Source organism: Nicotiana attenuata, unplaced genomic scaffold (genome assembly GCF_001879085.1).
Source record: "Nicotiana attenuata strain UT unplaced genomic scaffold, NIATTr2, whole genome shotgun sequence".
Taxonomy (NCBI): domain Eukaryota; kingdom Viridiplantae; phylum Streptophyta; class Magnoliopsida; order Solanales; family Solanaceae; genus Nicotiana; species Nicotiana attenuata.
In genome coordinates, this window is record NW_017672490.1 from 104,465 (window position 1) to 128,089 (window position 23,625).

General features: G+C 38.2%; 2 protein-coding genes across 2 annotated transcripts; both read right to left on the reverse strand.

The window, feature by feature from the left end:
- Positions 1–915: 915 nt before the first annotated feature.
- Positions 916–2,037, reverse strand: LOC109213395 (F-box/kelch-repeat protein At3g23880-like). The gene has a single exon (XM_019377191.1). The coding sequence runs from the start codon at positions 2,035–2,037 to the stop codon at positions 916–918; it is 1,122 nt and encodes a 373-aa protein (XP_019232736.1).
- Positions 2,038–4,009: 1,972 nt separating this feature from the next.
- On the reverse strand, positions 4,010–7,556 carry LOC109213399 (F-box/kelch-repeat protein At3g23880-like). Its single transcript, XM_019377193.1, has 2 exons — positions 6,076–7,556; positions 4,010–4,405 (listed from the first exon to the last, which is right to left on the reverse strand). Exon 1 carries the CDS (start codon positions 7,331–7,333, stop codon positions 6,122–6,124), a length of 1,212 nt encoding a protein of 403 aa, XP_019232738.1. The 5' UTR covers positions 7,334–7,556; the 3' UTR covers positions 4,010–4,405; positions 6,076–6,121.
- Between the last annotated feature and the right edge of the window lie 16,069 nt (positions 7,557–23,625).

Sequence of the window (23,625 nt, forward strand, 5' to 3'; positions counted from 1 at the left end):
TATGTTTTCTAACTTACACTGTTCTACCACTTGCACTACCCCCCCCCCCCCCACCCCCCACACACACACACACAAACAACACTCTCACACACAAACAAACACACACGCCCACATATCTGTTTTTGTGTGTGTAATTCTTGAGGGAGAGCATTTAATGAGCACCAGAGAGATGCATAACCCCAGTTCCTGGAGAGCAAGAACATGCCAAGACATACACTGGAAAAACTTGCAGCACGTAGATCTCGAGGAATCAACCTCAAAACTACTTGATCGAAGAAGTGTCCTTATTGTAACAACCTACTCTACTCTGTTGTATATTCAAAAATTCTTTTATTGGATGTCCCTGAACGGAACTTGCTACCCTAGTTGTTCAACAACCTATAAAAACGAACCAAATTACAGTAGAAACTTTCATGAAGCTCACGAGAAGATGATCAGTACATATTTAATAGGCATTCAGGCAGCTGTTTATACCCCAAATCTTTCCTATTTGGCATTGATCTTTAGTGGATTCAAGGATTTTGTAACAACATGGCGCATGATATGAATTGTGTAGAAATGTAGAACTCCAATTGAGCATGATAATTGTAGCATTTCTCGATTCAATGTTGCAGACCAAGCATCTTATAAGCAGTGACGGAGCCAGAATTTTCACTAAGTGAAGTCAAAATATAAATAAGTAGATATACAAAGAAATAAAGGGGAGTCAACATAAATAGAATATACATAAAGAATAAAAATTTAACCTATCCATGCAGTGTAATTTTCCTCCGACATTGCTTACTAGATTAAGGAAAATGCGAAAAAACATGACAAGACACGAAGTTATCAATAAATTTGAAAACGGGGATACCAGGCAATCAGAAAGATCTTTTACTCTCTTTTTTTGCCTTCAAGGCATAACCTGTCATCACATCACCAAATATGAGGTGAAGTAAGGCTCTCTAAGTAGGTGGCCACTTGAACTTGAAGGAAATCACCCGAGACATAATCGGCAAGTCGCTTGAATGATGTGTTCCTTGAATTATACAGTATTAGCTCTGTGCCAAGCTTCAGCAGAACATCACCGTTCTCTGCCACATACAATGGAGTGATATCAACTCTACGATCAACAGGCAACGAGATGGCAACCAACTTAGTCCAGGATTTCTCGACACCATACTCCTTCATCACCCACATATCTGCCTTATTTGTTTCATAGTTGCAACAAGCAACTAAACGCCCTCTTGAAACGCCTAATGTCCAATGAATACCTCCATCTTCATTACTAGGAAGTGCAATTTTTCCATGTCTCTCTGCAGCCAAATCCAAAGTAACAATCTCCGAAAAAGCACGCGAAATATGAGGATGACAAACATCCCAATGAAGAGCCCCATTTACAAACACACCCACCATTCCATTTATACGACCACTATTAAAACCATGAATAGTTGACCAAGAATTAGCCTTTAAGCTATAAACCTTAACTATGTTCTCATGTCTGCCCTCATTCTGAGGAAAACTAAAGATCTTGACAACCTTATAATCTTCAATAGATGCATCATAACCAAATCCATATCTAACATAACAACCACCAGCACCAACTTTATACTGAGACATTGTATCAGGAAATACATTAAAATTTCCAGTACATGGATTCAATAGCATTAGTGTAAATGAGTCACTAGTTAAACAAACTAAACCATTGCAAGAACCCAATAGCCAAGCCGAGAGAGGCAAAGATTTAGGAGGACAGCCATGCTTAGCCACAGTAATAAATAAATTTTCACACTTTATGGTGTAAACATGGCAGATTTTACCTAAACCAGAGACTGAGGTTACACCAGCAATTGTGTAATCAGTCATTTTGGGGTTCTTTATGGAAAAATTGACATGGGTTTTGTGGAATTCAGTATTTGAAAGTAGAGAAAGCCATGATTTTGAAACACACCTGAATTTCAAGAGGAGTTTGACAGGTAACCTGACCAGAATTTCAATGATGAGTTCTTGTGGTAATTCCTGGTGCAAATGGTTTTCTCCTTCAGCTGTTTCCTCCATTTTCTGTAACTCAATTGCTACTGAGAATCCATAGCATCAAGCTGTTCTTGAAAATTTTTGTGTGGAGTTTGAGAATTTTTTTTTTTTGGGCCTAAGGGACTTGCAGAAATTTAAAGATATCCTGTGAGAGTATTGTCTCAAAATTACAATTTATACTCCCTCACTTTCAATTTAGGTGAATAGGCTTGACTGGACACGAAATTTAAAAAAAATAAAATTTTTGAAATTTGTGGTCCTAAATAAGTCAAAAAGGGGTCAGAGTATTTGTGTGGTTATAAAAAATTTTATTAAGAGTAGAATTATAAGTTTAAGCTAAATTGTTACTAAATTTAAAAAGTAATTATTGTTTTTGGAACGAACCAAAAAGAAAATAGGTTAACATAAACTAGAAGCGAGGAGAGGGAGGAAAATCTTTTTCCTGAAATAGGTGGGTCACATTAACTATGGCTATTGCAATTATATTGCAACCAGTGGAAGAAGAAGCAGCACAATTTATGGACAGATTTAAGTGTAGGAAACAAATATAAGGTTATGATGTGAACGCATCAGATACAATAATGAATTTCTTGCGAACCTTACACGTAAGGCACACTTTCCTCTCTCATTTGCCTTAGGTTTTCTTGCATTGTCATCTTCATATATTACAGCCTTCTCTTTATCTGCCTATATTTGATTTGACAAACAACTTTACATATGTAACGGACACGACTATCATATAACAACTTTTCATTTATAAGTGGCTGTCATTTAGGACTTACAAACAGGGCGGAGGCATAAGTCGAGCTTCGGGCTTGACTGAACCGAGAAGTTTTTATTCAAATATTTTATATTAAGAAATTCATTAAATATATATAAATATTAAATTTAAAACTCAATCATTAGTACTTGAGATTATCATTTTAAAATTCAGAAAAGACTAGACTTGAAATCCTAGTTCAGCCTCTGCTTGCTAACACCAGTGCGCTCATAGATTTCTCTAAATCTAGGTGTTATTGGTGATGACATGATCATTGATAGGTATGCGACTGCCTTTTGCATTACATGCTTACAATGATAATTTAACATATTAAGACCATCGGAATGACTAGACTGGTAGAGTTCAATTAATTATTCTTTTAATGAAGATAAAATTATAAATAAATAAAAAAGTATTAAAAAGGTTAAAATGGTGGTTGGCCATTAATTTCACTTGAAAAATAAAGTTGATATTCTATGAGTGAAAATCATTATGTAGAGGCAGATCAAACATTATAAGAATAGTCAATATATTTAGGCTGCTAGAAATCAAATCAAAAATTGAATTAATGCAAAAGCAGGCCGAACTCTAGAAAGGCCTGATGAGGCTCTAGTTATAAAACAAAATCTATCTCGAGGAAGCCGACAACAAAATTCGTCTGCAAGGAGTAGCAAATATACTTCTTGTCCATAAACAAATGAATGCCGTACATTCTAAAATTGTGTACACATATTGTAAGTGTAAATGAGCCAAAAGGCTAGATCCACTAAAGAAACTAAATCTATCAAGTTATGACAATAAGCTTTCATCTTGTTGGATCCTATTCTAGACTTGAATAGCACTAGTATCAAATCTTAAACATGTCTCAAGATTAAATTTATTCTTATTCCTCATGTTAGGTAATCAGATAACATTGATTTCTAACTATGTTGTTACTGTAAAAAATAAATGAACATTATACACCAACAACAAACTCAATGTATCCTACAAGTGAAGTCTTGGAAGGGTAATATGTACGCAGTCTTACCCCTACCTGATGAAGGTAGAAAGACTGTTTCCGATAGAGCCTCGACTAAGGAGATGTATAGTCACTATCATTTGTTGAAAAGGAAATAATAGCGTATAAACCATGGAAAGGAAACATATGATGAACATTGTATAGCTCTTAAATTAGTGTCTCGAGCCTTAAACGGGATAAAGTTGGTTGACACAGTCTTTTCAACCAATATCAGAAAGTTACCAACAAATGTATCACTTCATAAGCTAGCCTGTTTCAATATGTATCATTGGACAACTCTTTTTGGCTTCTTTTCCCTTTTCGTTGACAAAGATATCATTATAACTAAGATCATCATAAGTAACAGATGGCACATCAACATCTAATTCAGATTAGTCTACATACAACAGACATTTAAGGGAAGGAGAAGCTTATTCGACATTTTGTTGTGGGGAACTTGACTTCAAGCTATCAACGACGAGATATGCAATTTCAAGCTACCAACTATATGCACATGGTAATAACATTAGTACATCACAATGAACAGTAAAACAGGGAAAACCCATGCTTCCTCATTGCGCTCCATGCAGTCAGCATGTGGTGAATTAGTTGCTCCTAACATAGCTTTTCACTTCCTGAAGTTCAATAATGCAAAACAGTTAATAAAGAACCTCATTGACAAGTAAGAGCAGTGTAGAACTAGAAAGCAACACATGAAGAGCTAGTCTCGACGTAGTCTACATTTAACAAGTACCAAACATAAGCTCCTGGCTTGTTTAAGCAAAAAAGACAAGCTCAATTTCCCCACATCTGAGATATCTCAAAGGTGCTTCAGTTCATGTTCTAAGCAGTGAAGATGAACAAACATAGGCAGTTAAGTAATCTTAAGTCTAGACTCTAGACTGCATAAAGATGGTGCACAAATGGTATATGTAGTATTTTAGTCTAATAAATCCCAAAAGAAAATAAAATTAAGAAAGAGTCACAAGAGATACTCTTGCTGATCCACGTGCAACATATGGACCCGCCCATAAAATGGGTTATTTGATTCCGAGCTGGAGCACTCCACAGAAGCCGCGGCCCTCCCTAGCTCCACTATATCTGACTCACAAGAGTTTCCACACGCAAGCCTTTTGGCTTTTAAACCTTTTCCGCTCGTATTGTTCCACTAAATATACAATTACAGTAATCTCAGCCTCCGTCTTATTTCTCCTCTCTTTCCTCAATTTAGTATCTCACAAAGGATGAAATTAAACAAATAGAACCACAGCAATAAATAAATCCATAAGTGTCAAAGTCTTGAAGTTGGTTTCCTACAAGGATTAGCTACTTTTCATTGTTTGTATATGCTTCACTACATTGAGTTTGCATAGATTTCACAAAGTTCCAACAAAAATTTGCTTCATAACGTAGTAGAGTTCTCCTTGGAATGTATTAAACAAGGCTATTCATCTCTCACTCGATGAAACGTAACCATAGCACCTAAGATACATTTGCCACTCTATCTAGAACAAGATAAAAGAGTTCTTTATAGCAGAGAAACTTCTTGTTTAAAATAACAAAGATGAAAAGAATATGCACCTTAGTAACTTAGACAGGACCATCTTTAACAAAACCTTTAAATTCCAATTATTTTCTGTAGCTGCCCCTGTTCATTGTAACCTCCAATCTACTCTAGTGATCATAACAGCTAAATCCGTCTCCTAAATTGCTTTCTCCTTCCACTTCAATTTTGTTCAAGACGTTGTTACTGAAAGAAGACTCAGCCATTGATTGACAAAATATGTAACAGAACGAGAAGATACTCCCAAAGAAAATTAACAGTAAGCTATAAGCAGCAGGGAGAAACACCTGAACTCGATGGTTTACTTTTAATTCTTATTCCATAGTTCCCATATTTCCTCTTTTTCCATGTTAAATTTCACTGAAGAAGACTAGTAAAAGTGGGCCCTAGATCAAACAATAACTCTGTCAAGGGTTACACACATTCCCCTGGCATGATTTCAGTGTCTCTGGTGCTCTTTGTGGTGACTTTGTCTATGGAAGAAACCCCTTACGAAACTTCTCAACAAGAGAAAAGAAAATGCCCAATGCCATTTACTTAGTGTTAGACACTAAAAACTACAACCGAATAATTGGTCTTGCAACAAATTGTTGTTTCATGGAATTATACAAAAATGAAAACAGACAAACAAGATATCCAGGAAGATGTACTATAAAGATGTATGCGACGTCTTGTTCTATATTTGACAAAGAAACAGAGCAAAACAGTATTTTTAAAAACTGCATAAAAGAGAGCTCTTACATTTCGTAAGTTACAGGATTGTCATTCATCTAAGCTTCTGCAGCCTTCATTGTTCTTGTGTCCTTTGTTCATTTTGTAGAAGGGGACAAACTAGGCTTTCAGTGTAGATTTCCGCCTCAAGACATGCATCAAAGTTAGTCACCTCTGGATAACTGATCGAGTTATCATCAGGACTGTATTTCATGAAAACTGATCCAAACACAAGCAAAATTTCACCTTTACTTGACATACAAAGGGGTGGAGAAAACATATACTTCCCAGGATCGTTAGGACATCTGATGGAATACATTTTTGTCCAAGACTCTTTAACGCCATAATCCTTCATAACCCACACATCTGCCCAAGTTCTCTGATAATTGCAAAGCACGCAAAGATCATCTCCCAAAACCCCCAATACAAAATCAGTTCTTTCTTCTCCATAGCAAGGTTGCTCCACTTTTCCCCATTTCTCATCAGTCAAATCAATAGAAATAATTTCCCAGCCATTATACACGCCAAGAGCAGCAGTAGTAGCCCAATGAAGCTTTCCGTTCACAAACCTACCCGAATCATTCAGTAATACCCCACCCTGATAATCATCAACATTTCTCCAAGAATCACTCTTTAGACCATATATTTTGACCTCAACATCATAGGAACCGCCAGAACCGAAAGTACAGAAAATACCCACTACCTTATAATCATCATGAACCTCATCGTATCCAAAACCATACATGAAATAGTAACCACACTTTAATGTAGGTCTAGAGTCGGGCAATTTCTTGAACTTCCTAATAGATGGATTCCATAAAAACAATGCATTTTCCTCAATGGCAAGACAAATCATCCCATTGATAGAACCCACAATCCAAACAGATTGATGAGGGCTTTTCATGGGATAATCCAAGTCGAACGCCTCAGTAACAGAACCATAAAGTAAAGAACTAAGGGAACAGTCCTTAAGATTGTATTCAGGTTGAACAAAACTCAAAATAACCCTTTGATTGGTATAGTCCTTGTTATTAACAGATATACTAAGATGGGTCTTGACAAATCCAGAGCTAGAGATTAGAGAAAGCCAAGATTTTGAAACACACCTGAATTGCAAGAGGGTTTTCACAGGGAGCCTTAAGAGGATTTCAGTGATGAGTTCAGCTGGGAGAATAGGGATTTTAAAGCTTGAATCTTGCATTGAAGTTGATGGAAATTGAGCAATATGGTTTGTGGGTCTGCTCCGCTTTGAGTGTAGATTGGGGGCTTCATCTTCCTCGGATTCCATTTGGGGTTGCACCAATTTGAGTTTCTTGGAAATCTCAGTAGTCTTACACGTTATTTCCCAAATTGCACTAATCTGCTGTGGACTGTTTGGTTTATCCTGCAGACTATCCTTTTGCCCCTAATTCTGATTAAAGCGATGAACTTTCCTAAACTTTGAATACAATAATTTGTCTTTTCATTTGTTTTGTAGCGGTTGATGGCGATTGGCTTTGTTTTCCAAAACATAAATAGACGGTGGAAGAAAAACAAAACATAGATAGGAGTGTTCCAGTTTTTGGGAAATTCTTTAGTTTTTAGAAAATCTTAAAAAAAATCACAACTTTTTTCAGAGTCAAAAACATTTTAATTAAAGTTTTAAAAAAATAAATACTTTTTTTTTGGTTAAAATGAAAATTTTATTTAACCAAGTGTAAATATGTACATCCACCCGCTCATTGGACTCTAGAGACCGGTCTTACAAAAACAGCCTATCTTTTTATCACCTAAGTTCCACATCTGGAACTTAAACTCTATACTAACATGGATGTCTATTTATCCTATCTAGGACAACCCTCCATTTACAGTAGCTATCTCCTTTTAATGTGCAAATGCAATACAATTTCTCTAACTCTATCCCTACTTTCTTTTCTTGTCTGTTGAAACCTTCGTAGGTTCCTTTCCATCCATGTATGATATACTGTAGCTCCAAAGGCATTTCCCAGGATCTTCCATTTTGTATTCCTGCTCTTTGTTTTTGTAGCCATCCATTCAATCTCTTCCTGCCATCTACCTACTTGTCGATCGATTCCAAACAAGCTCAAAAGCTGCTTCCATATGAACTTTGAATATGAGCATTCAAACAAATGATCATGAGTTTCCTCTTCATCTGTCATACACAGAACACATTCTGCAGGTACTGGTATTCCCCATCTGATCAGCCTATCCACAGTTGTTAGTCTCCGATGCATAGCCATCCACAAAATGAACTGATGCCTAGGTATCATACCTTGTGTCATGTACAGTGTCTTCCAAGTAACTTTTGGGTATTGTGGCATGAATGAATGATAAGCTTTGCTGATGGTATACTTCCCCTGTATAACATATAGTTCCAGTTCTTGTATTCCAGTGTTTAGCCTTTTTCTGGCTTCAAATATTTTTCTTACCACCCAGCTAGCCTGTTTTGGAGTTTTCATGTTTTCAATCTCCTTCTTCTTTATATAGTGATTATGTATCCACATAACCCATAACTTGTCTTTCTTCTGTGCAATTGCCCATAACAGTTTCCCTATTGCTGCTCTATTCCATATAGAGAAGTTTATAATGTTCAGTCCTCCTGCTGCTTTTGGCTTGCAGATTGTATCCCATGCTATAGGAGCTTTTTTTCCTTCATTGCTTCCATGCCACAGAAAGTTCCTGCATGTCCCTGTAACCAGATCATGTACTTTTTTTGGAATCATGAAGACTTGTGCCCAGTATGTTTGCATTTCAAATAACACACTTTTGATTAGTTGGACTCTCCTTGAATATGATAAAAATCTTGTTGTCCAGCATCTGACCCTGCCTGCAATTCTATCAACCAATGGCATGCATTGACTAATGGTGAGTTTTTTTGAGGACAAAGGGACACCTAGGTACTTGAATGGTATTTCTCTATTGGTGAACTTCAGCTTCTCCAGTATTTCTTGCTTGTGTTGATTAGATATTCCTGCCACATAGAATGAGCTCTTTTCCATATTAGCCTGTAAGCCTGAAGCTGTAGAGAATTTTTCAAATTATTTCATCATGAGTTCAATAGACACCTTATTAGCTCTGCAGCACATTAATAAGTCATCAGCAAAACATATGTGAACTATTCCTAGTCTTGCACATTTAGGATGGTAGTTAAAATCTGGATTTGATTTCAGCTGCTTCAAAGATCTGTTCAAATACTCCATCACCAAAACAAAAAGATAAGGTGACATTGGGTCACCTTGTCTTAATCCTTTTTTTGCCTGAAACTTTGGTGTTAATCCTCCATTGATCAGTAGGGAGTAAGAAACTGTGCTTACACACTTCATAATGAGTTTGACCATTTTACCAGGGATACCAAATTCCAGCATAAGAGCCCTTAGAAAATTCCAGTCCACTGAGTCATATGCCTTTCTAATATCTACTTTAACTGTACATCTTGGTGAAACTGTTTTCTGATTGTACCCCTTGATCAGTTCATGAGCTAGAATTACATTGTCTAAGATGTTTCTTCCCTCTATAAATGCTGACTGTGAAGGCCCCACCAGATAATCCACTACCAACTTCAGCCTAGTAGTAAGCAGTTTGGCTATAATCTTGTACATTGTAGAACAGCATGCAATAGGTCTGAATTCCTTCACATAGTTTGGATTTGTCACCTTAGGTATGAGTGTGACAGTGGTGCAGTTGATCTCTCTAAGTAGCTTCCCTGTTTCAAAGAATTGCATTACTGCCTTTATAACATCTTCACCAATTACTTCCCAGTTTTCTTTGAAAAATTCAGCTGGATATCCATCTATTCCTGGAGCTTTATCATTTGGTAGTTCTTGTACAACCCTTGTAATCTTCTCTTCTGTTACATGCCTTAACATTTGTTGCTGCTGTGCCATTGATAGACAAGGTCCATCTCTGACTATGTTAACATCAATTCCAGGCATCACTGGTGCAGCCTCTCCTAGTAGCTTCTTGAAAAATTGTATAAACTCCTGGTGGATCTGCAGGGGATCAGTCAATCTCTCATTTTGTTCTGTACAAATAGATGTGACTCTATTTCTTGCCTGTCTAGCCTTCAATTGAGCATGGAAGTATTTAGTATTAGAGTCTCCAAATGCTTTGATCCATGATGGCCTTGACTTCTGTCTTAATATCTTCTCACTCACTGCCTCTCATTTCTCCATTAGCCTCAGGAGTTCCTTTTCTTGCTCTAATCAGTTGTGGATTAATAGGTCATTATTAAGTTTCTTGTTGTATTCTTTAAGATCCCTTACATCTGTTTGAGTTTTTCCTCCACTGATGAGATATTTTCTTGTAATCCTCTAGTATGAAATTCCAGCATTTAAGTTTTCTACAGATGGCATACCATAGTGTATCCTTGTAAGTCTTGTCCTCCATACAATTTCCACTGCTGCCTTAATACTTTCTCTGTTGCTACGATTATAGTCAGCTAATCTTTAAAGGTTTCTTTCCACTTCATTCTGTGAAACTTCTGTGTTAATATGATATGTGTGGTGGTAGAACATCCAGGTACTAAGTGTATTCGCTTCAATACCCTGCTACAGCAAAACCATTCTGCATTACCAACGCCCAGCTATATGACTGTCATATCTATCTTCAGCCCCCCTCTCTATTATCCACATGAACAACTGCTTCCCATGTTTTTGTTATTAATCAAAGCCTACTCCAATTCAAAAATGCATTTGTTGACTAATCAACCACTTCTTTTGGTGAACAGTACCGTACCCTTCATCTATCCTCACTGATAGGACACTATGACATCCCTATAATCAACCAGGGCGCATTGGTTACTGCATTGATGTCCCATAATATGATCCCAAGATGCTTCTCATCTGCTATAGTCATGTAGACATACACAATAGTTGTAAATCACTCTGAAACTCAGAATTTCTATCTTGTATATGATATGGGATCAAACAATTGTTCTGTTTCTCTCTCTTCGAAACGGTAACTGTCTCCATCTACGTCAAAATGGTATACTTCTCCATCTTCTCCGTGCAAATCCAACCGGAAACCAGCGCCGCCCGGCACTCGTCCAGTAAGCTAACCCTTCCTTTCTCTCTCGCTCTTCTCTCTCTCCCCGCGTACCTCTCTCTCTCTCCTTTCTTTCTCCTTTCTCTCTTCCTTGCATACCTCTCTTTCTTCCTTTCTTTAAACCCCTAGCAGTAGTAGGTGGCGCGTGACGCGACCCACCGGCGTCGTCTTCATCTTCCTTCGCTCTCCGACCCTACCAGACACACTCTTCCTCTATGTTTCCCTTCTTCAAGACCCTTTCTTCGTCGTACACTGTTTCTCCGACCGCACTATTGTTTCCGGCGACCGTATCTGGTGACATCCCTCCTTTTCTTGGTCCTGTGTGTGTTGTGTGTGTTTCAGGTAGCAGGCAGGCCAGTTGGCCGTCACAAAGGTTGAACTCGGGTTCCAAAGCACCCGGGTTGTAATTCCGAGGAATTGCGCGGCTGGCCCCAGGCAAGCGCGAGGCATTACGGGCGAGTAGAAACGTAGCATCACCTGGCGCACAAGTCATATTTCCTCCATGTTCTTTCCATCGGGAGTTGGTACCGTCCCAGTTTTTTGTCTCTTTCTCTTTCAGCTACTATTTGTGGCTATTAGTTAGCATCACTTTAAGCGGTATTATTAGAATACTTGTAGTTGCAACACCGATTCATTATCTAGTTTGGGTCTGTGCTAGTGTTTCCGAGTTGTCTATAGGTATATCATGGTTGTGGTGTGGGATGGTAGATAAGGTCAATGTCCTCGAGGGGTCCCGGGGGTGAGTAGGGGGTGGGGAGGGGTTAGGGGTTTGGGACGAGAGGAGAAAGGAGGTAAGGGGAAAGAGGGAGCTTGTAGATTGAAGGATCGGTTTCGTTGGACACATAGCACGCGCTGACGGGTTAATTCTATTGAGTTTGGCAAAGATCTCCAGAAAGAGAAAGGTTAAGTATAGCGTGTGTCTAAGGAGACTAGGTGGCGAGGGTCGAAGGCAAGAATGCGATGGGGTATAAGTTGTGGTACTCTGGATCGGAGGGTAAGAATGGAGTGGGATCTTGGTGATAGGGATCTTAGAGAGTTTGTGGTTGAGGTTAGGCGAGTGAATGATAGGCTAATGTTTATTAAGTTGGTGATCGGTGTGTGCACCCTCAATGTCGTTAGCGCCTACGCGCCGCAAGCAGGCCTGGATGAGGAGGTTAAGAGGCGCTTTTGGGATGGCTTGGACGAGATTGTGCGTAGTATTCCACCTACTGAAAGGTTATTTATTGGAGGGGATTTTAATGGCCATATTGGGGCGGCTGCTGGTAGTTATGGCGAGGTGCATGGTGGCTTTGGCTTTGGGTATAGGAACGGAGGAGGTACTTCGCTGTTAGACTTCGCTAAGGCTTTCGAGCTGGTGATTGCAAACTCGACTTTTCCGAAGAGGGAGGAGCATCTGGTTACTTTCCGGAGTTCGGCGGTGAAGACTCAGATCGATTACCTTCTCCTCAGAAGGTGTGATAGAGGGTTGTGCAAGGATTGCAAGGTTATCCCGGGAGAGACCCTCGCGACTCAGCATAGGCTCCTAGTGATGGACATCGGCATCAGGATGAAGAGGAAGAAGCGGTATGCTTGTGGCCGACCGAGGATCAGGTGGGGAGCTTTAACCAAGGATAAAGCCCAGGAGTTGGAGGGGAGGTTATCCGCTATGGGAGCTTGGAGGAGTAGTGGAGAAGCGAGCACTATGTGGTCGACGGTGGCTAACTATGTGAGAGAAGCGGCGAGAGAGGTGCTAGGTGTATCGAAGGGTTTTTCTGGCAGGCACCAAGGAGACTGGTGGTGGAATGACACAGTCCAAGGTAAAGTGGAGGCGAAGAAGGTAGCGTACGCGAAGTTAACAGGGAGCACAAGTGAGGAGGAGAGGAGTGCGAATAGAGAGAGGTACAAAGTGGCTAGGAAGGAGGCAAAGCTGGCGGTCACGGAGGCTAAGAATGCAACGTTTAGCCGTCTATACGAGGAATTAGGGGAGAAAGGCGGGGAAACGAAGTTGTTTCGGCTGGCTAAAACGAGGGAGAGGGAGGCCCGGGATTTGGACCAAGTAAGGTGCATCAAAGACGAGGATGGTAGAGTATTGATGGGAGAGTCCCAGATTAAGCAGAGATGGCAGACGTACTTTTATGGTCTTCTGAATGAGGAGGGGGACCGGGATATAGCGCTAGGGGACTTGGGGCATTCGGAGAGTCTTCGAGATTTTAGGTATTGTAGGCGCATTAAGGTGGAGGAGGTCGTGGGGGCGTTGCGTAAGATGAGTAGGGGTAGAGCGACCGGGCCAGATGAAATTCAGGTTGAGTTTTGGAAGTGTGTGGGTAGAGCAGGATTGGAATGGTTGACTGGGTTGTTCAATGTAATTTCTAGGACGAAGAGGATGCCGGAGGAATGGAGGTCGAGTATAGTGGTACCGTTGTACAAGGACAAGGGTGATATCCAGTGTTGTAACAATTATAGGGGTATCAAGTTACTTAGCCATACCATGAAAGTCCGGGAGAGGGTGGTGGAGGTGAGGGTGGGGGTGAGGAAGACGATGTCTATATCCGACAATCAGTTTGGGTTCATGCCGGGCCGCTCCACGACGGAAGCTATTCACCTTATTAGGAGGTTGGTGGAACAGTACAGGGATAAGAAGAAGGATCTGCACATGGTGTTTATTGACTTGGAGAAAGCGTATGATAAGGTTCCTAGGGAGATGCTCTGGAGATGTCTTGAGGCGAAGGGCGTGCCGGTAGCCTACATACGAGCGATCAAGGACATGTTTGATGGAGCTAAGACTAAGGTTAGGATGGTGGGAGGCGACACGGAGCATTTCCCGATTGTTATGGGATTACACCAAGGCTCAGCGCTTAGCCCGTTCTTATTTGCCTTGGTGATGGATGCTTTAACACACCATATTCAAGGGGAGGTGCCATGGTGTATGTTATTTGCCGACGACATAGTTCTAATTGACGAGACGAGGGCCGGTGTTAACGAGCGATTGGAGGTTTGGAGACAGACTCTCGAGTCTAAGGGTTTCAAATTGAGCAGGTCTAAGACAGAGTACCTGGAATGCAAGTTTAGCGCTGAGTCGAGGGATGTAGGCGGGGACGTGAGGCTTGGGCCACAGGTCATCCCTAAGAGAGATAGCTTCAAGTACCTTGGGTCGATGATTCAGGGGGACGGAGAGATCGACGAGGATGTCACTCACCGCATAGGGGCGGGCTGGATGAAATAGAGGTTTGCATCTGGAGTCCAGTGTGACAAGAAAGTGCCACCGATAGTCAAAGGTAAGTTTTATAGAGCTGTAGTTAGACCGGCCATGTTGTATGGGGCAGAGTGTTGGCCGGTTAAGGACTCTCATATCCAGAGGATAAAAGTAGAAGAGATGCGGATGTTGAGATGGATGTGTGGGCACACTAGGATAGACAAGATTAGGAATGAAGATATTCGGAAGAAGGTGGGCGTCGCCCCTGTGGATGACAAGATGCGGGAAGCGAGGCTCAGATGGTTCCGGCACGTGCAGAGGAGAAGCCTCGATGCACCGGTGAGGAGGTGTGAGAGGTTAGCCATGGTGGGTATGGGAAGAGGTAGAGGGAGACCTAAGAAGTATTGGGGAGAGGTGATCAGGCAGGACATGACACGACTGCACATTTCCGAGGACATGGCCCTTGATAGGAAGGCCTGGAGGTCACGCATTAGGGTTGTAGGATAGAGGTAGTAAAGCTTTCCTTACTTCATTCCGGGGGTGAGGCGGGGTTGGATTAGGGTTGGTCTTAGATGGCTTGCAGTTTATGTTGGACCCACACTATTCTTGTTGTTTATCTTAGCCCCGGGCCTTAGATTATGGTTACTGTTATTGCATGTCATTCATCTTTCGGTTTTTATGTTTCTATTATTATTACGATTTCCACTGGAGTTACTAATGATTTCTCTCCTCTTGTTTTTTCTTACTTTGTTTTTGTCTTTCTGAGCCGAGGGTCTATCGGAAACAACCTCTCTGCCCCTATCGGGGCACGGGTAAGGTCTGCGTACACATTACCTTCCCCAGATCCCACTATGTGGGACTTTACTGGGTAGTTGTTGTTGTTGTTGTTGTATATGATAATGGATCAGCTGTGATGTTATCTGCTTTACAACTAAGTTTACTGCTGACCCTTTCCAACACAGCCAAATCCTACCATTAGGAGCCTCAGAATAGTTATCGATGACTTCCCAAACTCTACCAATGTTCTTTTGTATATCCCTTGCTCTCCTTTGTTTCACTCTAGTCTCTAAACATCCTATCAAATCAATTTTATTCTCCACAAGGAAGTCTTTAAACTCCCTCTGCTTAAAGGACTTGTTTAGTCCTCTAATATTCTATGTACTGAAGATCATATTGGTGGGATGGTAGTTGGAGTAGGCCCTTTGGTAATCCCCTGTATATGCTCATTGCCTCCATGTCTATCAGGTGGCTCACCTTCCTGAATTCTAAGTGTTGCATATTTATTTCTCCTTGTCAACTCTTCATACTCAATTGTTGGTTGGCCTTTTGTATTTGATCTACCATGGTAGACCATAGCCTGTTTGCCTCTTTCTCCAACCTGAATTTGAATCTCCTGTGTCTCCTCCTGTGTATTCTCTTCCTCATGTGTTCCCTTCTCAGCAACAGTTGTTTCATTCTCTACATTTGTATCTATCTTAGTTTTCCTCACCCATTTCTGCTTTTTATCCTTCTTCCTTTGCATTGGTCTTCCTGTCTGTTTTTCTAGCTTACATTCCCCATTAGGATGCCCAAATTGGTTGCACTCCTGGCAGAATTTTGGTTTCCATTCATACTCCACTATTTGCACCCTAATTTTACCATCAGAAAGTTCTAAATTCAGATCATCTGGTAATGGCTGTGTTATATCCATCTCTATCAACACACGAGCATATGATACTCTTTCACACTGTGTTGTTAGTCTGTCAGTGCATATAGGTTTTCCCAAACAACTTGCAATTTTTCCCAGGTTCTCCTCTGCCCAGCATTGGATAGGTAGTCCTGGCAAGGTGACCCATAATGGCATCACACGCATAGGCTCCTTATCAAGCTCAAAGTCAGGCTCCCAATTCTTCAGTACCATTGGTCTATTGTTGAAAGTATACGGTCCTTTTGCCATAATCTGCATTTTATCCTCAATTGATTCAAATCTAAAAATAAAATAGCCATCATCATGTAGTAATACCGTTGGAGTAGTGACTGAGTTCCACACCCCATAAGCAAATTTCAGCATCTCTTTGAAGGTCGGATTTCCTCCCATAACGTACCCTATGAGTGCTGACTCCCATTTTTTGCATTGCTGTGCCATTTCTTCCTGATTCAGCTTCACAACTTTAACTCCATCCCTCACCTCAGGTGGATAGAATTTCAGTCGCATCCCTTGTTGTACTGTTCTATTGTCTTTGACCACATCTGCCATAGTTCTCTTCTCCTCTCCAGATCCAGTAGAATAGGTCAATTTCCTTACTGCTGTAGCCATAGTGTTCTCATTCAACTTTGTAGTTTCAATTTCCTTCGGCGGTGGGGCTTGCATGATTGTCGGTGCACTCCCCATACCTGGCATCCATTGTAGCAATTGAACCGGAGCTAATTGTTGTATAACTCCTGATTCAGGCGTAACCATTTGATTCAAAGTTTCCTCTTTACTTTCCTCCATCTGTATTTGTTGCGTATTAGGTTTCCGATTTGTTTTCCGGTGAGTCATCGTCGTCCGCGCACATTAGCTATCCTTGCTAAAGATGCGCCGAAAGAGAAAACCGTCCTAATAATGTCCACTTGAGATAATTGTTAAAAAAAAAACAAGAGTTGACCAAGTTTGGGTTGACCGGTGTTGACCACATTGACCAAGACTTAACCATAGAGTTTACATGTCTCAAACATGGTGGTTCTACTACATGCCGCACGACTACTTTAGTTATGTTAACTACTTGGACTTGGGCCCAAGACCATTGTTTAGGTAATAGTATAAGTTTGAGCAATGTAGGGTTTTTACCTATTTTTGGTGATACGTTTATGTGAGGCTCTGTAACGACCTTTTGGATGCTTGAAGAACTCCTTGGGGTGCCATTGAAGGTATAGATCTTCTTCCTTTATCTTTGATATCTTTGGATCAATCGCTACGTAATTACGATGTAATTAGTTTATATACTAATTGTGCCCTATTTCTATCAATTTGTGGTTCTTAATCAAAAAAAAAAAAAATATTATAAAACACAAATTTTAATTAAAAGCATTTTTAAAGTGTTTGACATTCTTAATCAAAAAAATTACTTCACTCCCGAATAAAAAATATATTAGTGTCACACAAAGTGGGTTGTGTGAGTAGAGAAATGTCTATGATGCCTATCGTTTTATTTTTAAATTTTTTATAATCGTTTTACATCTTAAAAGTTACAACAACAAAAAAAATGCACATTAATATTACACAAAATAAAATTAGAGTGTCTGTGAGTGTATGTTTCAAAAAGTGTGAAATGATTCTTTGTCTTATTACTCCATCCGATCCACTTACATTAGGTGACACTCCTTTTCATTAGTCTATTTTATTATGGAATTTTTATACCCTATAGAAAAGCTTAATACCCTATTTATTTTAAATAAATATCATTTTAAAAAATTATATTAAATAACAAAATATTTAATTATAATTACATCCTATATTTAAGGCACCATATACGCTAATTAATATTTTTCTCTCTCCTTTTTCAGATTTTCTCTCACATAATCACGGTAAATTTCACAAACCACGTTCTCTCTCTCTTTTTTCATATACTTTACTCTCTTCTCCCACAAAATCACGTTTCAGACTTCTTCTCCCACCCAAATTCGCTAGGTCTCCCCCATTATCACTCCCCAGTTAGTTTCTCTCTAAAATCGTGGTTTTATTTCCTGATACAAGTTCTTGCGGTAAGTATTTAGCTTCTTAGATTTTGATACAAGTATCTAGCTTCTTCGATTTTGATACAGATTTTTGTTTTCTTCTTAAACAATAACCATTGTTATTGTTTACTCAACAGATAGCTATCATTTTTCTCTCCAATGTCGGACTCGTCGTCACACAAGATGGTAACCAGGGGTATACCCACCAAAATTCTCAATTTTAATGGGCCCTCTTTCTCGTTGCAAATAACTCAAGCAGAGTCGGAATATGCAGGTGTATCAGCAACTACAACTTCAGAGAGAAGAACTAAATTACATAATGACAAATCGAAAGAAGTCCAAGTTGAGAAATCTTCAGAAGAAACAAAAATTCCAGTTGCGAAAAAGAGGAAAAAACCTATGGATGATTCTTCATGTGTCAAGGTTAAGGAAGTTGATACAAAAAAAAAGCTCGGATACACGGCGCGAAAAGGTAATTGTTATTGTATCAATATACTTTCAAAGTTGTTGATGTGATTTAGGGGTACATTGATGTAGTCATAATTATTCATGTGATTTATATGTATGTTGATGTATTTGTATGTATTTAGTTATATTCATAAGTATTTAAACAATCCAGAACTCATTTGCACATTTACAATGTCATTCACTGAGTTGTGCTTACTTAGTTATTATATGTTGTATTTAAATGTATTTAGATGTATTCAAATTTACATTCACCGAGTTTCCGTACTTAATACAGATTTCCTTGCATATTGTATGCAGATATTTACTGTTTTGTACTCAATGGTATGAATATGTATTTCAATATTTAACTGTATCTAGTTGTATTTATATATATTCATAACACTTAATGACTTTATGTATTGATGATGAATATGAAACCTTTTTGAAATTCTTGTTTGTATGCAGGAAATTAAACTGTTTGTGAAACACCCGCCAAGATTATCACCGCATATTTTCTCATATACAAACATAAACATAGTATCTGATCTCAAAGAAAAGCTTACTCCAGAACAGTATAAACTATTAAGTTCTACTTGTTTTGGAAGTCTCCTTGATATGGATCAGTGTGAGGTATAGCATCAGCTCTTCAGGTGCTTCATGGTTTTGCAGTTAGAAGGAAGTACTGATGACGTATTTTCAATACACGTCAATGGTACAATAATTTCCTTCTCAATCAAGGAGTTTGCGCTCGTCACTGGTCTCAAATGTGTTGGTGATCCACATGAATTTAAGTTCAACACAAAGGTGCCCAACCGTATTGTTCAGACATACTTTGGCGGTGCAAAGCTGGTTAAAAAGGAAGCTTTGTTGTCATGCTTTGATGAAAAGAAATGGGGTAATGACAACGATGGGGATGCCATCAAGATAACATTGTTGTATCTCATACACACATGGATATTTTCATCAGAGAAGAAAATCACAACCATCCCACGACTACATTTTGGCTTGGTCGAGAGTGGGAGATACTCTGATTATCCATGGGGTACTTTTGCATTCAGCAACCTTATTACATCTATTAGTAAGAAAATGGATTATCACAAGAAGTACTATAGGATAGCTGGGATGCCTCTCGCGCATGCAAGTTTGGTTTTATGAGTGATGTTCAAAGGTGTGAACACCTAATTTTTGACCACACCCAAATTCTATTCTATTTTTATGTAAATATTTCTTTTAGGTCTAATCTTGATACTTTAAATTTTTATCTCATTTTTTCATTGGTTTTATTTGAGAAAAATTAAAAAACTACAATTTTTTTTTTTGCATATTCTTGGAGTATACATTTTGTTCCTATTTAAATAAATAAAAAATATTTTTGTTTAATTAAGAACTTAATAACTAGACTAGTAACTTTTAATTTATTTTTAACACCATTTAAATCATAGGCCAAGTATATATTTTTATTGGTCTAAAATAGATAATGAATATTCTTATCTTTATATTTTCTTTTATTTCTCTTAACAAAAAAAAAAGGAGGAAAAAGATCCTAATTTAACCACTAATCCCACATCTCACGTCCCTCACCCCAACTCCCTCACGTCTCACATCATGCGCACACACACACGATCTTGCGCGCACACACGATCTTGCACACACCTACCTATATATCTAACACATTTCACAAACAACAAGGGGGATCTTTGAATAAGGAAAATAACGTATAAAGTGAGAGGAAGGAACAGAGAAGACTCAAAAATAAAAGGAAAGAAGTTTTTCTAGATAAAGGTTTGAGAGATTCTCGTGTAATTAGGAGGTCGAGTTTCCGTTCGTGGCTTCGGGTTCGACGCGCTACTACTTTGTCCGGCGTGAGATTCGGTTTGGATTGGAGTTGTACTGGTTCTCTTTCTTGTATTACTGGAACTCTTTTGCTAAGGTTTTGATTCTATCCTTCTTCACTATTATTTCTTAGATAGTCTTTGAATAATTCAGAGCATTAGGATTTGGTTCCTTTTAGTAGTATTTTATTTTCCTAATCTGTTATTTTCCTTTTTGGGCATGTGTTTCTGCATCATTATTATCATTTACTAGTTTATTTAGTGAAAGACTTAAAAGCAAAACAAAAAAAAGGGATTCATAAGAGTTTAAGGTTAATAGGGCGATAGTGATGTTATGTTTGCCTAGTTATACTTTAATGGTCAGTTAATTATGCGCAAAATTGTGCTATGAGGTTCATTAGAAATGTGTTAAGTTTTCCCAGTCATTCTTGTGAATAGACCATAAACTATAATAAATTTTTCCTTATAAGATTGTAGTAAGTTTCTTTTATGTAAAGAAAAGTTTTTCTTCTTTGAATAAATTAACTACTTGGCCATGAAAACTAAAGTTTCAGGTATTAATTTTAGTAGGAATACCTTTAAAAAAAACTTATTAATTTCTTTATGCCTTAACTCCACTGTAAGTTATTTTAGTATTATAAATAGCTATTTTAAATTAGTCTACGGACATAGATTTCTTCTTTGTTTCAATGTTGAAGAACAAATTGGAATTTTCATGAGATTTATCTTCATTTTATGAACTTCATTTGGATAATTTTTTTTGTTGTTGTTTTTTTGTTTTATTATTATAAGTATTTTCCTTTGTAAATTAATCGGATGTTTCATATTAAACTGTTGAGTAAATTTCTTTCACATTCTCACCAAAAATAGATTCAAGGGAGAATATAACTAATTGGGTCTAGACACATTGTAAGGCCTAATAATAGATAAATGCGGGTTGCAAATTAATTCAAAACTCGCTATAAAAAATAAATTATTAGAATAAATGAATTATTGCAAGGGAGCGAAATGNCATGGATATTTTTCATCAGAGAAGAAAACCACAACCATCCCACGACTATATTTTGACTTGGTCGGGAGTGGGAGATACTCTGATTATCCATGGGGTACTTTTGCATTCAGCAACCTTATTACATCTATTAGTAAGAAAATGGATTATCACAAGAAATACTATACGATAGCTGGGATGCCTCTCGCCATGCAAGTTTGGTTTTATGAGTACTGTTCAAAGGTTGACCCCAAAATTGCAAAGCGCCTTGGTAATCGGGTACCCAGATTACTCAATTGGAGAACCACTGTCAATCAACCAACTTATGCTTATCTGATGAACGACATGTTCAAAGACCAGGGAAACATGGTAAATTACTATTTCATAAGTTTCTGAAATTTAATTTTGCATACAATATTTGCTAAGTATAGAGTATTCTGTATATAACATACATCTGAACTAGTACTGTATTTTCAAGTCGCATACAACATACAGTTCCATACAGATACATACAATATAATCTACATACAACATACATATGCATACAATATACATCTAAATACAACCTAGATTTTTCATATACAGTACACCATTCATCTGCATACAAACTATAATTTCCATTTGCATATAGCCTATAGTTGCACACAATATACATTTCAATACAGTGATCAAAAGTAAATATAGGTTGGATATAACGTATAATTTCAATTTTCAGATTGTTTACAACGACATCCAACCAAGCGATATAGAGCTTGCTGTTATTCAGATTCCTCTGGGAGGCGTTGAGGTAGATAACAGTCCTACCAATACTCATTCAGACAAGCATGCAGATGATTCGGATGATTCAGATGACTTTAGTCCTACACCGCATCTTCATCCTGAGAAGAAATATGATGCAAGTGCTGGACCTTCGTCATCTCCGCCCCACAAGAAGCGCAAAGAGCAGATTATTGATCACTCAGAGGCAGAGACTAAACCCAAGACTCCTGATGCTAGTATATCTGAAGTCAATCAAAACGTGTTGCATGATAAGAAGCCGGCAGATTCTAAGACAGATGAAGTATCTTCTTTGAGGAATGATCTAAATTCATTCAAAGACTACGTGAGTTTTGTATGCCATTAGTAAACATTACAGTTTTTTCAATTAACATTCATATATTTTTCCAACACCTATCTAATTTTTTATGTTTTGATTAGGTGATAGGTGAGTTCATATCTTTAAGAACATTGATCAATGAAAACTTTAAGAAGATTTCTGACCAGATTAAAGTAAATCAACCCACAGTGACACGTGATGATGGTATTCAAATGTCGCCTGATGTCGACATGCAAGATAATCCCAAAGGCCAGCCAAAGAGTGATACAACTGTCGGCGAGAATTTAGAGGTTAACATTTTTTTAACCTTTGTTAGTTTATGTTTATATAACCATAATAAGACTATTTGTTTCTTATTTATTCACATTAACCATCAATACCACACCATACATATTTTGAAATACAAGTAAATACACGTTACTTAAGTTATACATAAGTATTCAGTATTATATAAATACATATATAAACTGAAACATGTATGTAGTTGTATTTACGATTATTTTCAAGCTGTATTCTGCTAATGTATAATGTATTTTCAAGTTGCAAAGAACCTACAGTTCCATACAACTACATACAACATAATCTAAATGTAGTTGTATTTAAGTTTTACAGAATACAATATTCATTAAAAAAATACAGTATTTATTAACTTGAAACTACAGTACACAGTAACAAAATACAGTAACTGAAACATGTATGTAGTTGTGTTTATGTTTATTTTCCACTTTATAAAACACTCATATACATTTGTATACATTACTAGAATACAGATGTTAATCATGTTTCTGATGAAGCAATAGTTGAGGGGAATAATACATCTGAGATGTTGTTTATCATACCACCTATATGTGTATCCAAAGAAGTACATGTATCACAATTTGAGTTGCCGGACCAGTTTCTTCCAAGTCAAATACTAGAAGCTAGAATTGTGATACATCATGCAGAAAAAAATCCAGCAGATGCAACCCCATTAACCTCGCATAGGAATCGGCGTCCAAGTAGATGGTATTCTTCGCCTTATGAGTCAAACTTCGACTCCGCAGGTTAGTAAACTTTTAAAAAAAATAATGTATTATAAAGTTATGATCTTCTTCCCCCTTGTATCTATAATTAAATGGTTGTATTCATGACTTTACTGAACAATAGGTACCTCAGTTAAGTTGACTCCCATATTCGACAAGAAACACCCATTTGAAGATGATTTGATTTCGGGACCACATCCTACATTAGTCATTCAAGAGTATGAGAAATGGGTTCGTGATGGTCTTCTCGCTAAATATTATCAAAAGTAGTTTTAACTCTGTAT

What these genes read in the sequence shown, in the direction of transcription:
- LOC109213395 (XM_019377191.1), bottom strand. Translation starts at nt 2,037, where the DNA reads ATGGAGGAAACAGCTGAAGGAGAAAACCATTTGCACCAGGAATTACCA.
- LOC109213399 (XM_019377193.1), bottom strand. Translation starts at nt 7,333, where the DNA reads ATGGAATCCGAGGAAGATGAAGCCCCCAATCTACACTCAAAGCGGAGC.